Source organism: Semicossyphus pulcher, unplaced genomic scaffold (assembly GCF_022749685.1).
Source record: "Semicossyphus pulcher isolate SPU_LCO1_2020_fin unplaced genomic scaffold, fSemPul1.0.p SCAF_9, whole genome shotgun sequence".
Classification (NCBI taxonomy): Eukaryota; Metazoa; Chordata; class Actinopteri; order Labriformes; family Labridae; genus Semicossyphus; species Semicossyphus pulcher.
The window spans coordinates 14,002,809-14,018,191 of NW_027211770.1; the positions used below are offsets into that span (position 1 = coordinate 14,002,809).

General features: G+C 41.4%; 1 protein-coding gene across 4 annotated transcripts in view; it reads right to left on the reverse strand.

Annotated features, from left to right (window-relative positions):
- LOC138583936 (protein MTSS 1-like) overlaps positions 1-15,383 on the reverse strand; it is a 44,012-nt gene that overhangs the window by 25,241 nt on the left and 3,388 nt on the right. For all 4 annotated transcript variants that reach the window (XM_069656006.1, XM_069656004.1, XM_069656005.1 and 1 more), the window contains exon 3: positions 11,006-11,079. In XM_069656006.1, the coding sequence (XP_069512107.1) occupies positions 11,006-11,079 (74 nt within the window). The remainder of the gene's footprint in view (positions 1-11,005; positions 11,080-15,383) is intronic.

Below are 15,383 nucleotides of genomic sequence, written 5' to 3' on the forward strand. Positions count from 1 at the left end.
GATGATGGCAGAGAGATTCCTGAACGAAATAAACATAACTTTCAAATAATACAAAACTTTGTTACAACATGTACGAGTAAATCCTGCGGTAAAAACAGGTAAGTCGAGTAAGGAGGGTGGAGAAGGTTTACTAAAAACCTTACAGAGAATTAAAACCTTGTACACACATGCCCATCGAAAAGCTCTTTATAAAGGCCTGGAGACGAGTTTCAGTGCTCGAAACTGTCAAAACAACATTCAGCGGCTGATGCAAGAGATTAACTTGGAAGCTACTGAACATTTTGAAGATATTTGAACAGAAGCCATGCTGCTGTTTTGGTTTGGGTGTGTACTGTGCACAAGGAACGGCATCGAGTCGGTATTATACTTTCCGATGTATACGCCCGAGGGCAAGGTGTGAAATGATTCATTAAAGAACACATGTATCTAACATTTTTCGGATATGTATTTCATCCAGTCACTGTCACAACAGTGTCGATAAGTAACACACAATACAGTAATCTTTTTAACAATTCCATTTAAACAATTCATATGTAGCAGGCTTGTTGTATACACATCTGGAAAAGACCAGACAGGAGGGTGAGATAACAGGTTACATCAAGAACATCAATATTTGTCTCAGGCTATCTAATAGTTAAGGTTAGGTACATAAACCTGATGTACTTTTTGATTGCTGAAACCTTTCTGTTACATCATAAGGCCATGCAATGTATTAAAATATCTTCAGCATTTGGCTTCTCACCTCCTGCACTGCAGTTCGTGAGTGTACCTGTGACCTCTACTTCCCCTGCAGTGAGAGGGCCTGAGAGGCCTTCAGTCCTGGAGATACTGGTGCTAATCTAAACCAGACCGACACTCGAGAGACTGAACTGTTTGTCAGTACGACACAACACTGCCTTGTTTGCAATAATGACCGCCAGATTACATCTACCGTGTGTGTCTGAGCCTTCGCATGCGTATACATGTGCGCTTGTGTATGCGTGTTAGAGCTCCTTATGCTGTCAAAGAGTAAGTGAGGGGGCGTTCTCCACCCCAACGTCACCCCGTATCCATCTACCAGCCAGCCCACGCACAAACACACACACACATGCAAACACTCCACACAAACACATCATTCATTCAGAGGGTTTTATGAAGTGTCTCTGGGATGATGGGGAACAATTCAGACACTGAAAGCGCTGACTTGAATGGACTGAACTTAACCATTATTTAAGCATCGATCAACCAATACAATGGCTGTATTATTTTACACACTCAGTGATAAACTCATACCTAATAAATCTATCAAAAAGGACGGCATGTGACTGACTTTTTTACCCAATTTACATTCACTGAAATCAGTATTTTCCTGCCTTAAAAAACATTTAATGATATCATATAGACACAAGAAATGTCCTGTGACTGGGGAGGACTGAAGGAAGTAATATTGACTAAAATAGTGCAGCAGATGGCTCACCTGCCCAGTCACACGGCAACAAACCGGTGACGGTACCCTACTGTGCATGCTTGCGTCTGTGACTGTTGCTGTTGCACTCTAATCTCAAGTATGACACATGAAAAACTGGACAATCTAAGCACGCAAACACCCCTTTTATTTCTGCTACTTTACATTGCAGCCTCGCTCTTCTCCGTCCCTGACCCTCTACCTCTTCCCGTCTTTCTCTCTGTCCTTGAGGGGACTTTTTTAACTGAGCAGAAAGTTCCCTGTTATAAACAGAAAATGGTTTGGTGCTCTTGTCACAGACCGGCTGTGCGTACACCTGGCCTGGACAGCCTGGACACAGACAGGAGGTTTGGCTGTACATGCAGAGGAGAGGGGGACAAGGAGATGCGAGGTTTAAAAAACTAAAGGTGAGAAAGAATAAGCAGAGAAAAGCAGGCAGGCAACCTTTAATGACTTTGCTTCTTGGAGAAACTATTAATTTAGTTATGGGAAAGAAGTTAGTAAATGTGTTACATTTTTGGTCTGGTTCAGACACAAAGTTCTTACTAGGGGAGTTCTAACCAAGGCGAGCTCTGAGAGCAAGCCTAACCATCTCTGTGAAACCTAGTGTGAGTCTACAAGAGTCTGCACCGCTCTATAGAACAAAGACGGACTGTGTCAGGTCACAGCCTGGCTGCTGGGAAGTGGTCTTGCGTTTAAGTGTTCAGTGTTAACTTGTAAAGAGAGAGAGACCTAAAATTAGCACACACAGCCACAGCACATACACTCGGGAGCAAGACACAAAAAAGACACTCATAGGCCTGTGCTTTAAACAGATTAGTACACACGCACTCTGCAGACAGATACAATTACACACACACAAACAACACTTGTGTTAAAAGGAAACTCGTGCAGACAGAGCAGGCCAGCTTGGTTGCCCTCGGTTTCTCATGAACATACACACGTAAGCAGACAGAGATGTTATCAGCCCTGTGCTCTTTTAAGACTTTATACTGAGTGGTGAATATTTAGGAACATGTTTGCCATCAGAAAGAAGTATTAATGTGGCAACTTAATTCTTATCAAACCACCTCAGAAAGACAAAAGTCTGAGGTTTAGTTGCCAGAGAAATGTGTTTTGAATTTGGCTTTGCGTGCATGTCAGATGTTCCAATCCGAAGCTCAGCCGTCCAACCGGGTTTATGTTTAAACAAAAGCATAGAGCAAACAGCTCTAACACACACAAACACTTATGTGGACACACACTGCATGCACGCACAGACAAGTGCACAGATGATTCTATGCTGCCTTTAGAGCTCAAACACACTCAAAGGTGTTCGGCCCACTTTCATCTGTGCCTCATAAACATACACATTCTCTCTCCCGGAGAGTCATGTGTCTCATAACTTTTGCTCCGCACATACACAGATAAACATACACCCACTAACTTGCGTCACACAACTCCATTAGAAGACGTTATAAAGCCTGACTCTGAATTTGCAATGTCTATTGGCAGATGTTTGTATTAAAGCAGATGGTTGGGGATAAATCTTTCCAAGAGACATCTCGTATATTTTATGTCAGTGTGTTTCACAGCGATGAAGGCAGTGAGTCTACCATGAGACAAAAGAGTCTGACCCATAAAGTCTCAGCAGAAAGAATGAGCAGCTCTGAATCATTCTTGGAATCTATTGTCTGTGAGTCCAAGAGATAATTCTACTCTTATTAATCTATATGACAGAGTCTCTACTTGAGTCAGTGAGTCCATGCAAAAATGTGTATTTGACCCACTAACTGGTTTAATTGCTGGTTCCAGTGATCTGTAAGATTCCCAGGATAGGGTCAGCGAGAACAGAAGAGAACAGAGGGGGGATTGAGAGGCACGCAGCTCGTCCGAGGATGGGATCTAGGTCTGGGCTGGACAGCGGACAGGAAATGTATACGGCCAGCCTGGTGTTGGACTGAAACTGGAAAAGAGGACAGAGCCCTCTCAGAGAGGGCATTGAGACAGTGGGCTGGTTCAGGATCTAAGGCTGCTCTGTAACAAAAGGCCAAGCCATGAACTGAGAGGGGCAAAGAGGAAAGCGCCTGATTTTTTTTTTTCAATGAGTTGTATGGGGCTCTGTCTATGGCAGAGCGCAAAGAGCGCGCTTAGAGAATTGAGCAAAATACAGACAGAATTAAACTGTCTCCAGTCTCAATGCATTCCATGTTGGGTTTCAAAAGCCAGCCTGTCCATGATCACTCAACAGACGATGTCACTTTTGTATTGGAACATGTGAAGTAAAGTAATCTGCATTCAGGTAAACCTTACAGGATTATCTAGCCTTACTGGTCGAGCTCAAACGGAAAAGGGCATGACAGAACCTGAGTGTCTATTTATTTCAAACTTAAATGGATCACTCTTTGATTTGATTCTAAATGGGCTTGGTGTGTGCTGGGTCAGAGTATTTATATGGCCCAGTGTCACTCAGTAAAAAGGGATGAGAGTGAGGGAACAGAGGCCTCATTGAGAAATAATCAGGACATGCATACGCACATGACAACACGCACACAAGAACAAATATGTGGCGCATGTGCTTTCCTGTATGTGCCCACCAACTCAAACCCCTGCATGCACATGACAATCAGCACACACTTGATATCTCTCTCACACACAGACAGTCTGCACTCATTTCTAACACCTTACTCCCATTCAGACTTCATGAACACACGGTTTCACATGCACACTTAACTGTCAGATTCATGTGCATGTTAATCAACTTGCATTATTACCCTGCAGCTTTTAATCATTCTTAAAGCATGAACTACCATGTCTGAAGAGTTAAAAGAGTGACAATATGTGAATATGTCATCTATGCTTTTAACAGTGACAGGCATGGATAACAGATAACAGTTGTGACTGGGATTAACAGAGGCACCAAGTGCATTACCAGATGACTGGAAACAGTAGAAGGTAAATCTTCAGAGACATCTGGGTTTTACAGCCCGACTTACCCGAAATATTTACCAAACACAGCCACAAAGCATGAACAATTTATACAAGATGCTTGTAATTTGCTGCTGGGAGTGTGGCAATTCTCTATTTTCTGTTACAGGGACATTTTATTTTAAAGAAAACTGCAAAAACTTTAAAGAGAGACACACAAATCTCTAGATTGGAAGTTATTTTCAGGTGCTGAACTCATTGTCGGCCCATATGGCCTCAGTGGAACTAAGCTATTCCATAAGGAGTGCCGCCATTGATGTTAATGGGAGAGGGTTATACAATGGGCTCAAGCTAGGCGGTGTATAGAGGTCAGAGAGAAGTAGCACAACCACTTTGCCACAACTAATGAGTGAACATCTCAACCACAATAGCACTGTGTTAAAATGAAGCACACATCTTTCTCTAATGGATTCAAATGACAGTTATGTGAGTGGGACACACACCAAGGTAATAAAGAGGTAGGGTTTGATAACAGCAACTATTGTAATGACATCAGTATCAGGACAACAATGACAACAATAGCTGGCAGTATTCCAATCAGACACAACGTGTGTAAGAACTGGTTTATCGGAGTCATAACAACTTTACAGTTAAAGATCTAGGTCATAATGAGATCCATAAAGCTTTTTCATCTCTGGTGTTACAAGATTGTCCATGTGATGAAACGTTTTAAAAAGCTAACCTCTATTTAGTTCCAATACAATGTAATGCTCTGTGCATTATTTCTGTTTCATACTCAAAATAACCTCATTAATCAGTGAGCGCAGTTTTCAATTATCAGCTTTTATTACACGTTTGTGCACCTTAATAACCCTTTTAGGTCCAACAGGCTCCTACATGTTAGCTCTGTGGCAGGTGTCTAATTCATCTCTATGGAGTCAGACGTGTCCAAACAGACTCAACATTGGAGCTGCTGACAGAGCCACTGGGATTAATATATATACACACACAGACTGACAGACACGCTGTGTGACGTACTGACATAATGTACACATACTCACTCTACATGCAGAGACAGAGTCCTGACAGCTGCTAACCAACCTGGGAAACAGGCTTGGTTATTTTGATAACTGCGAGCACGCTGTTGTGCTCTGGGTGGTGTGAGAAATCTATGTTGCGTGTTTGTGGATGTAAATGTGTTTTTGAACATGCAAAGTAACCAAGATATATGATCTACCAATCCTCATAATGGTTCATATACACTTTCCAGATGTACTTTATGTTAAATGTGTTGGATGACAATTCAGAGAGCAGGCTGTCTGTTGGACACATCTCGAGTCGTTGTTTTTTCCTGTGACAGTGGTTTTACACTCTTGGATTTAAAGACGGGTTAAATAAAGACTTGAACTTGTCTGAAAACTGGTAAAACTTGCTCTTTGTAATCCCAATGTGACGTTAGGATGCCAAGCAGACAAGGATGTAAAGCATGTCTGCATACCAGAAACGTACTTATGTCTAGTAACTTAAAGGTCGGTCATAAATACCGACTTTAATGACTTTATCAAAGTTAACCGCCATTGATTTTTCGATAAATCATGTATGTGTTAGTCACACTTTGGAAAGTTCTTAAAAAGAGTAAAAACTGCATTATGGCTGGCTCTCCTCGTCTGGCCTGTTGTATGAAATGACCTCACCTCTCGGTGCAGCCTGGTCGCCGTCAGCTGCTTCACCGTGTCAGACTCAGAATAAATCTCACTACTCAGCCACTCCGTCACTCTCACACTCAATGAATGGAATACCACAAAGAGGTATCACTGCTCTACTGTACGAACACACGCAGACAAGCTAAAAACAGACACACAGACGCACAGAAACTGACACAGGCCCATTATACGAAGAAGGAAACTATGATGAAAGTATAATTTGACACAAAACAGAGGGAGAGAAGGGATAGATGGAAAATGATGCGGTGCTTGATGAAGCAAAAGAAAGGATTACTTATTTTGCCTTCTCTTTTCATCTGGCCCTGTTGTTTCTTTCTCTCTGTGTGCATTCATCGGGGGTCATTCTTCACCAATGATCTGTGTAGTTTCACGTTTTCAGAGGGGCAGAGGATGGTTCAGATTGTCTGTTTTTCCTGCCCTGCTGTCTGTTCTAAGTGCTTGTTTTTCAGTCTCCTGGACACTGGTCCATGTGGCCTGATGTCTGAGTACTCAATGTCTGACCCAAAAACATGTTTAATCGTTAACTTTAAATCACATGAGTTTAATCAAATAGAACCATTACACCTATTAGAGCAAATGCCGTCCCACTGCCTCAAGGCAAAAAGTACTCTGTGGGTGCCCAGATGTGTGATTGTGCCAACGATGTGTGTTTGCGCCAACAATTCAAGGATATTAGCAAATGTGTGCTTGGAATGTTTTCACCTGATTGGGCAGGTTCAAGGTCGATCGATGCAGGGACAGAGAGTTACAAAGAAAGGCGATACATAGAAAAAGAGAGAGAAGAAAAAGGTAAAAACAAAAGAGAAAAGAAGCAAGACAGTAAACAAAGTGTGACAGAAAATGATGTTTTCAGTTAATGAGTCAGTGGATTAGTGTGAAGAAAGCAAACACACAATTTAAATACTTGAGGATGTAGCCTAATCCCTTGTTAGTAGAATTGCTACAGGAAAGACTACTTGAACATGTGATTGAGTTTAAATGAATAAACAAGCTCCTGTCTTGGATAGACATTTAATGATTTTGGAAACTTTGGTTGTTTAAAAAATGTACATCAGCAAGCATTACTGTTTCTAACAAGATCTCTCCATTTTTAGTCTTGTATAGAGGTTTTACTTTGAATTTGAAGGTGATTTTTTTTGGTTCCTTCCACATCAGTGCTTGTATTTGTTACTCAACTTGCCAGAACAAACATTATTCGGAGGCTTGGAGTCAATGTAAATGTTCTTAAAAGATTAACCAGTGTTGCACAGTTTTCTTGAGAAGCTCAAACTGTAAACCAGCATTTTTGACCATACTTAAAAAACGACATACATTTTTACAATAGATGGAGTAGGAAAAGCTGAGCTGTCCACACTCAAAAGTTTTAAACCCTTAAATTAAGGATACATCTAAAAAAAACACCTTCTCAGTGAACAGATATAGAAAAGATACTATGCAGAGACGTGGTTCAGATGTGCAACAGCAGCTATAAAAACAAGTAGAAATGAGGAGACGCCAAAGCACACTTCGCTGTACTCCATCAGAGTGAGAGAAGAAAGCAAAGTTAGCCCTTTGTGCAAAGAGAAAGTCCAAATCCTAACAGAACACAACAGAGCGGAGAGAAACAGGTGCTTTCGGCTAATCCTCTGTGCGTGTGTGGCTGTGACTGTACATACAGTCACAGAATGTGTCAAGGTGTGTGAGCAGCTATGTAGCTATGGGTGCATAGCATAGCTTTCTTTTCCTTTGCAGTTACATGTCACATACTATTCATATTTACATGTATGTACAGTAAGTACAGTGTGTGTTTCTACCAAAGCAAGTGTTTGATGTTTGAAAATAAAGCACAACAGAGGAGAAGAAAGGCTTTGTCTGGATTCTTAAACCCGTTTTTCTTTCTTCTATTCAAACTTTTCCACTTGGCATTCCACTCACTTTATTTCACTCAACTGTAAACGACTAAGCTGGGCTTTACCTTTAGTACTTTTGACAATAAAGAGAAGTATATGCACGTCTGTTATTGTGAGTTTATTATGGTAATACCCAATATTTTAATCCTCCATTCTTTTCTAACCTCTAATTGGGTGTTCTTGGCGTGGTCCATGTAATGCGAAACAGTCCAAGCATCCTCAGTTTGCAGGTTTAATCTCCTCTGTTCATCTTTACAAAAACATCTGGTTCTCATAGATCAGTTAAAACAAATACACAAACACAGACAGCATGCCACAGATGATTATTAAATGAAGCTCCAGTCTTTCACTGGACTATTTCCAGAACTTAGTTGAGGGATTATCCCATGTACCACAATGATGCAATGAGCATTTTCTGATTGTTTGACATCACCATTGAGTTTTGCAATAAACAACTATAGCTACTCCCCACAAAAGCTTGATTGGTACAGTTGGACAGCTCAGAAGACTTTTCTATATATGCATTTAGGTTGTAGAAAGTTGTTACAAGCTTTTCACCAACTCAACACACATATTTGAAGCATAAACTACATGCATTTATGTTTCTTAGATGCTGTGATGTATTTGGTTTACTGGCTATTTGGTCCATTGTTGCCTCAGTTAGCTTCACAGATGACATGTGCTTCTATACATCATACATCAGCAATATCTTGTAAGAAAGATACAACAAGCAGGGCTTACAGAGCGACTCAAACAGGCCTTTAAAAGTTATCATGACAATAAGTGTGTTTAAAATTTTAATTTGATCAAATGAAAAGCTTTGTTAGACGTGACTAAAAGTTATCATGTGGTAACAGAGCTCTCTGAAGTTATGACAGTTACACTGTTGGTATAAGACACAAATATCTAAAACATCACATCAATGAAAACTTAACTACGCCCTGGTTTTAGTTAAAAAAAAACATGCAATGGCTCTTAAATAGGAGTGCTTAACCTTATAAAATGTTAAACGAAACTGCAGTGCAAGGTTCGTTTTTGAAAAGACACGTTACTGTTAATGTGCTGCCTTGGTGATAACACTGATAAAAGAATCCCAGATTCACTTTCATCTTCACACCTATAAACATAACTGCTGTCACATATCAAAGCCGGCTGAGTCTACTGTTCAACCCTTGAATTTTATGAGCCACCATCACTAGTAATATCCTCAAGGTTATACATCAGTACAAGCATTAAAAAGGCGGCCCGAAAGCCTTGTTCTCCTGATTACGAGACCAAGCAACCTTTGGTGTATGCACTCATTCTCCTCTCTTTATGCCACAATATTTTTTACTCACTTAAATATAGAAGAATATTAACAGTTGGCTGTCTCTATGGTGTGGTTGGTGGTAGGAAGAAGACAGGTCGTTTTATTTTTCATACGCATTTCTTCTGCAAGGCCCTGACTTCAATGCTGTTATCATTGTAAAGTCATCCTCTATGACCTCAGCAGCCTCTGGCTAAGTGTGATGAGCAAGCACAAAATGACCTGTCTGTCAGTCTGCACTTTATCTGATCTAGGCAAAAAAACAGACACACACACACACTGAAACATTAAGTCTGGGGTGTCTTTCAAAATATATTTTGCTCCTCTGCTTCGTACCTGAACAATACAGTAAGCTGATATCCTTGCTTAGTAGAAAGATCACTACCGCAGGCACTTTGAAAGAGTCATTACATGAACATTTCTGTTTACAGATTCCAACAGAGTGCTTTGGTTTGGTGACAAATGAGTCCTTTAGAAAATGAACTCCAGATATCATGCCTCTTGGCCACCAAAAACCGTGGTTAGCCTCAAACACAATATTGCTAATATCTTTAAAACCAGCTTACTTAAGATGTAATGAGAAAAACTATAACACATGCTGGTTATTACAGTAGCTATCAGCTACCCATTAACTGAGGATAAAGAATAATACAAATAAGAAAATAACAGGAAGATATTGTATACTCTTAAAGCATTGATAAGCCTCTACCGACTATGATAAGCAGAATAGAAGCAGAAGCTGAAAGTGTGCCCTAGCAACCTGAAGATTAAGGCTTAATATCAACTTTTACGAGCATGAGCATATAAAGCCTTCTGTGAAATATGGCCTGCAATCCACATAATCAACTCTCAGTGTAATACCATAGTCTGATTATCACGTAGGCAGGTTATTTAACTCATTATTCATGCTTTCCTCGAAGTTGAAGAGCCCAGGTGTACAGTGAAACTTGAGCAACTGTGTTATGCGATACTGCAAACCTAAAATACAATACGGGAGAGAATGGGGGGGGAGAGAGTGATGAAAGATGACGCAATGCTCCTCAGCTGACTGAACCTAACTCCATGGCAAACATTTACACTGTGTGTGTTACACAGACAGAGAGAGAGAGAGAGAGAGGGTATGATGACTCCCTGTACTCCCAATCTCTCGCTCCATTCCCCCCTCTGTCTTTTTCTCTCTGCAGTGAGTGAGGTGATGAATGTGTGTGTCTGTCTCAGCTCCTATTAATAGTAAAGAGAAGGACTGGAGGTGTCAAAGCTAGGCAGGGGTGAGATTTCTCACTCTCTCTCTTTCCCTCTCATACGCACACAGCGTTGAAGCAGACTCTAGCAGAGGGTCCAGATGTAGCAGAGGTGGAGTATATATGTGAATGTGGGGGTGGGGGGGTAGAAAGCAGGGGAAAGAGGGTAGAGGTCGAAGACAAAGCCGGCAGCAGAGCTTCAAACAGCACACTGACGGATTTACTACCTATACGATAAAGCAAACAACCAGCAGAACGTCTCAGCACAGTCGGGTGACTGGACTTGCACAGTGGGGCTACACAGAAAGACACACTAACACATAGGTGTCCAGACATACTGTTTAACAGCGAATTAACTGATTTAACCCTGTCAGCACTGTGCTAAACTAAGTATACATCCAGACTGAAAAGACACTGATATCTTTAAGAGATGAGGAATCGGTTAGGTGGAAAGACACTTAAGTCTCTAAACCTGTGTGCATAAATATTCCTACCTCGTGAGTTGGTAGCCAGGTCGGCCACTTTCTGAAAGGCATCCAGGAAAGCAGCCACAGCAACTACAGTCGCCCTAGGAGAAAAGAAAACTTTAAATCAGTCAAAAGTTACATAAACTCAGGTGGCTGATCAACTTACAGACATGCGATGGCATGCAAAGACAAACTGATCAGATGAAGAAATATCTTCTGCTCTGAAAGTTAAGAAAAAAACCAAAAGTCCATTTGTGCATGCACATTTTAGATTATAAACCTCCAATAAGCCCACATAACTGGAAAATGAAAGGCGGTATGCTATAGTCTAAGTGCTGTATGTGTGTGTGTAAACTAAAACGTGCCCTGCTGTGTGAGGAATGTCTATGTGATTACTTAGAGACCGTTGGAATCTGTCCGGCTCAGCAGAGCCGCTCTGGAGCTAAGTTTGCCACACTTACAGGTTGATGCGAGGATCAATGTGGGATCTACCATGTTCAGCTCTAAAACGTTCAAGGTGCTTGTGGCAAGACCCGCAGACTATTTGTATTAAGATTACTTTATGTTTTAGTCATTACAGACCATTTTGCTGGGATAAAGAATCATTGCTCTTCTGGCTGCCTGACTGACTTAATTTGCCGGTCAGCTGACTGGCTAACTTGCGAACACTGACTTGTCTAAACAAACAACAGCCCTCTTATGATTAAGAACAGAGGTATGGAGATGAAAGTCTCCTGGTGCACGTGCATGTATGTGATATCTGATCTCCTCAGTGAAGACAAAACTGCCTTATCAGCCATGCATGCTAAAAAAAGAAACACAATTGGGGAAATTTTCCACAGCAAGCTCAGCCACAAAAGCATGTTTGTTCTAACACGGAGCTCCTTAATTTGTAAACACTTGTTATCTTCCACTGGCCGACAGAAAACCACCATAAGTCAACCTGGGAGTTTCCATTAACAGTCTAGACAGGTGGCTTTCATAACCGGGCAAAACAATAGCTGAGTTCTGGTTGGTGGAAGTTTGAGTATGTTTTTACTCTGTGTATAAGAAGATGTTGTAAAGCAATGTAAGGATGGCTCCTGGTGCATGGCTGATACTCTTAAAGGGAAAGTGTGTTGATATATCACACCAAAGTCTACAAAAATAACACACTAAAGTCTCAAACTTAACTGTCGGCAATTGAGTTGCATTGTGGGTAATACAGGTACAAGGTTTCTATAACAAAGAATTATGAGTGAAAAAGAAAAAGACAATAGCTCTGGTTCTGCTGCATCAATTTTGATGGGGTTTTTTGTCTGTTGTCAATGCGCGAGTATAAGAGTGTAATGCTTCTGTGGAGCCCTCTTTTATTGCATGTCTTTTGGGTGGGAAGAAACTGGAGCACCCTGGGGTTCCAACCCAGTACAAGTGCTAACAACAGAGCCACTGTGTTGTGCGCTCTTAAAATGACTTGCGTAAGAAAATATGTAAAATAGACAGAAGGTTTATTGTGCCTGGAGTATGTTCCCAATGCTGAGTTGCACACTATTTGGAAAGGTCTTCCTTCAACTGTCTCAAGACTGTTAGTAGTTTAATCATGTTACAGCTAACATGTCAGAGGGGACTCCCACGAGTGTGATGGAAGGGGAAAACAGAACACAGCTGTTTACTGATAAAAAACTCAGTTACAGGCCTACATACAAGTGACCCCGTCGATGATGGGGCAGTCATATCTTTTATCACTCAAAAATCTTAATGACTAATAAGTGCTGTGTTGTTACAGAGCCCACTAGAAGATCCAAGGGTGTGTCCAGCAAATGGAAAAAGAAACATACGCAGAAGCACACACAGATTCCTTTCTATTTAAAGCCCGGTGCGGGCACCAGAGCAACCTCCAGCTGATATCTGCTCCCACTAATTTATACCATGAACACGTTGGTCTATACATCTTATTTTACATGCAGCAAAGTCTTGTTCAGTCAGGTTGGACTTATTAATGCAAAACAGGTTTGTGTGGGAAGTGGTTTTAACTGAAGCCTGTTTTTAGTACCAGTGGCTCCAGTGCTCTGAAGTACAATGTGCAGCAGTTTACAACTACTAGGCAGGATCACCTGCTGTAATCTGTTCCATGCTTTCACAAGAGAAATGCCAAACTATTAAACCACTCAATGTGCTTTCATCTCCTCTCAGTTCACCTCTGGAATCAAGAACTTTAACAGTCACAATTGAGGGTAAAATCATAGTTTTACATTAAGCAGAAGGTTGTTAAAATAGACACATAAAATCGGCAGTAAAAATCAAAAGACTTCCCTTCAAATAAACTAAAATTTAATTGCCAAGGCGGAATAATTAGGTCTGAATATCAGATCTGACAGACAGCCAAAAGGCCTCAAGACTTCTGTGGCTGTAAGAATAAAAAAAAAAACCACGCTGTTACAAGCCCTCAGCTCTGCACAGTACTCCAGCAATGACCCAACTGCTACCATTGGCCTTAAAATGTGCAAACGCCTCTGTCCTGGAGTCAAGACAAACGACTTTAACATATCTATTCCGCAAGGCCTTGGCCAAGCCAATCTAAACTCCCCACAGACCCAGGCGTAGTACAGTGGAGCGCTTTTTCTGACAATGATACATTCAGCACTGCTGCCCTCATCTATTCTTAGTGCAACAGAAACTGGAATGTGACTGTAGTAAATGTGAATCATAGAAAGAGGTTGTGTTTAACTCCAGCATACCAAGTACTGTGACAGATAGAGTACTTTCAGTGTGTTGCAAGACATCTGTCTAATGATCTGACCGTGCATCTATGGATCTATTTGTCCAACTACCATTTAAACATTTTAGGGCTCCGTCTTGGGCCCACATAAGTTTTATGACCATAAAATTCACAAGCTGAATTTGTAGTTTTGAGGTGTTCCAAGAACTTTAAACCACTAGGAGGGACGCCTTGGTGTAAGTCCTGCTCTGACACAGCTGCATCAACCATGCCCCACCAAACAGACCAAACACTGACAAGTTAAAAGAGGGCTGTGATTAGAAATCAGTTAGCCTATATTCTGCCCTGCCCTCTTTCTTCAAAGCTCTGATCTGTGAGCGTGCATGTATGTGTGTATGCGTGTGTGTGTGTGTTTGTGATGGCTGCTTAAAACCAAAAGAGGTAGGAAAAAAACACCATATTTGGTCCAAAAAATGACAGAACAAACCCTACACTGTAATTGGTTGATTTCCTTGTTGCTTTGTAAGAGGGGAACAGAGGGTTTAAATTACAGAGTAGCATGCCTTAGGACGTCATTACACACACAGACATATGCGCGCTACCACTGCTGGCTAGTCACTTATCGAGGCCAAGGGAGGGAAGGTGGGTGTGCTTGAGTTTTACTGTGTGTGTGTGCCCTTCTATCAAGCCCAGTCCCCAAACAGATTACAGAGGTCCTTGTGTGGGGGGGGGGGTTGTGCTGTACACGAAAGGGCTAGTTTGGCCAAATTTGTAGTGGCTGGAGACAGGCTTTAAAGCAAACAGAAAAAGCCTCATTTGTAGGTCACCATGAGCGAACCCAGATAGCCCACTCTTATTAGCGCTGCAGCAGCAAGGGCAGTCGTTTCAGCCAGCCATATGCCACAACCACTGCAGCCTGGAGCAGGGCGTAGGCCAAGCTTCATTGGGAAACAGCCACTCTTATACACTAAAACATGGTCTTTTAAGAGTCCTTTAATGAATGACACTTAACCCATCCTGAAAAGAATGAGCAGATCTTTTCTGGGAAAAAGCACTGGTTTCAGGTAAATAATCATGTGACAGTAGCAAACAAAAACAGTGCTGTGCTAGCAGAGAGTTTAACGTCCATCAAAGCTAGCTAAATATCGGCAATCAGTTTGCCATCACACATGGCTGTATTTTTTATTTAAGTCACAAAATAAAGCCGTTTTAAGCTCAAGCCAAGCTGCCACTAATGTTAGCTTAGTGTGTTTCTAGTCGGAATCATCTGTACTCAAGGTATCGGAATCAGCATCAGGAAGGGAAAATAGATTTGGCACATCTCTAGGCAAACTTTTCGCAAGCCTCTCCATCATCAAGCGACCACTAACCAAATGACTGGATACATTTCACTGGCATACTGTGGGTTCAACTAATGTGCTCACATATATCATAAACTATTCGATTTGTTCTTTGCCCTATAGTCCAGACACACTGACATCCCACTGCTAAACAACCAGTCATTAGCAGCACAGCCACAAATACTCCCCTGAGTGTTAGCATGGCAGGGTCACATATTTAACCTCTGAATGATGGAGTCCCTTGAATAACAAATCACCATTAATCAGCCTTAATACTGAGAAAATGGACGAACGGGACACTGAGTGGCCCCCGGAAAGTATTGTTAAGTCCGCGAGCCTTTATACAACTGTCAGTATGAGTCTGTCT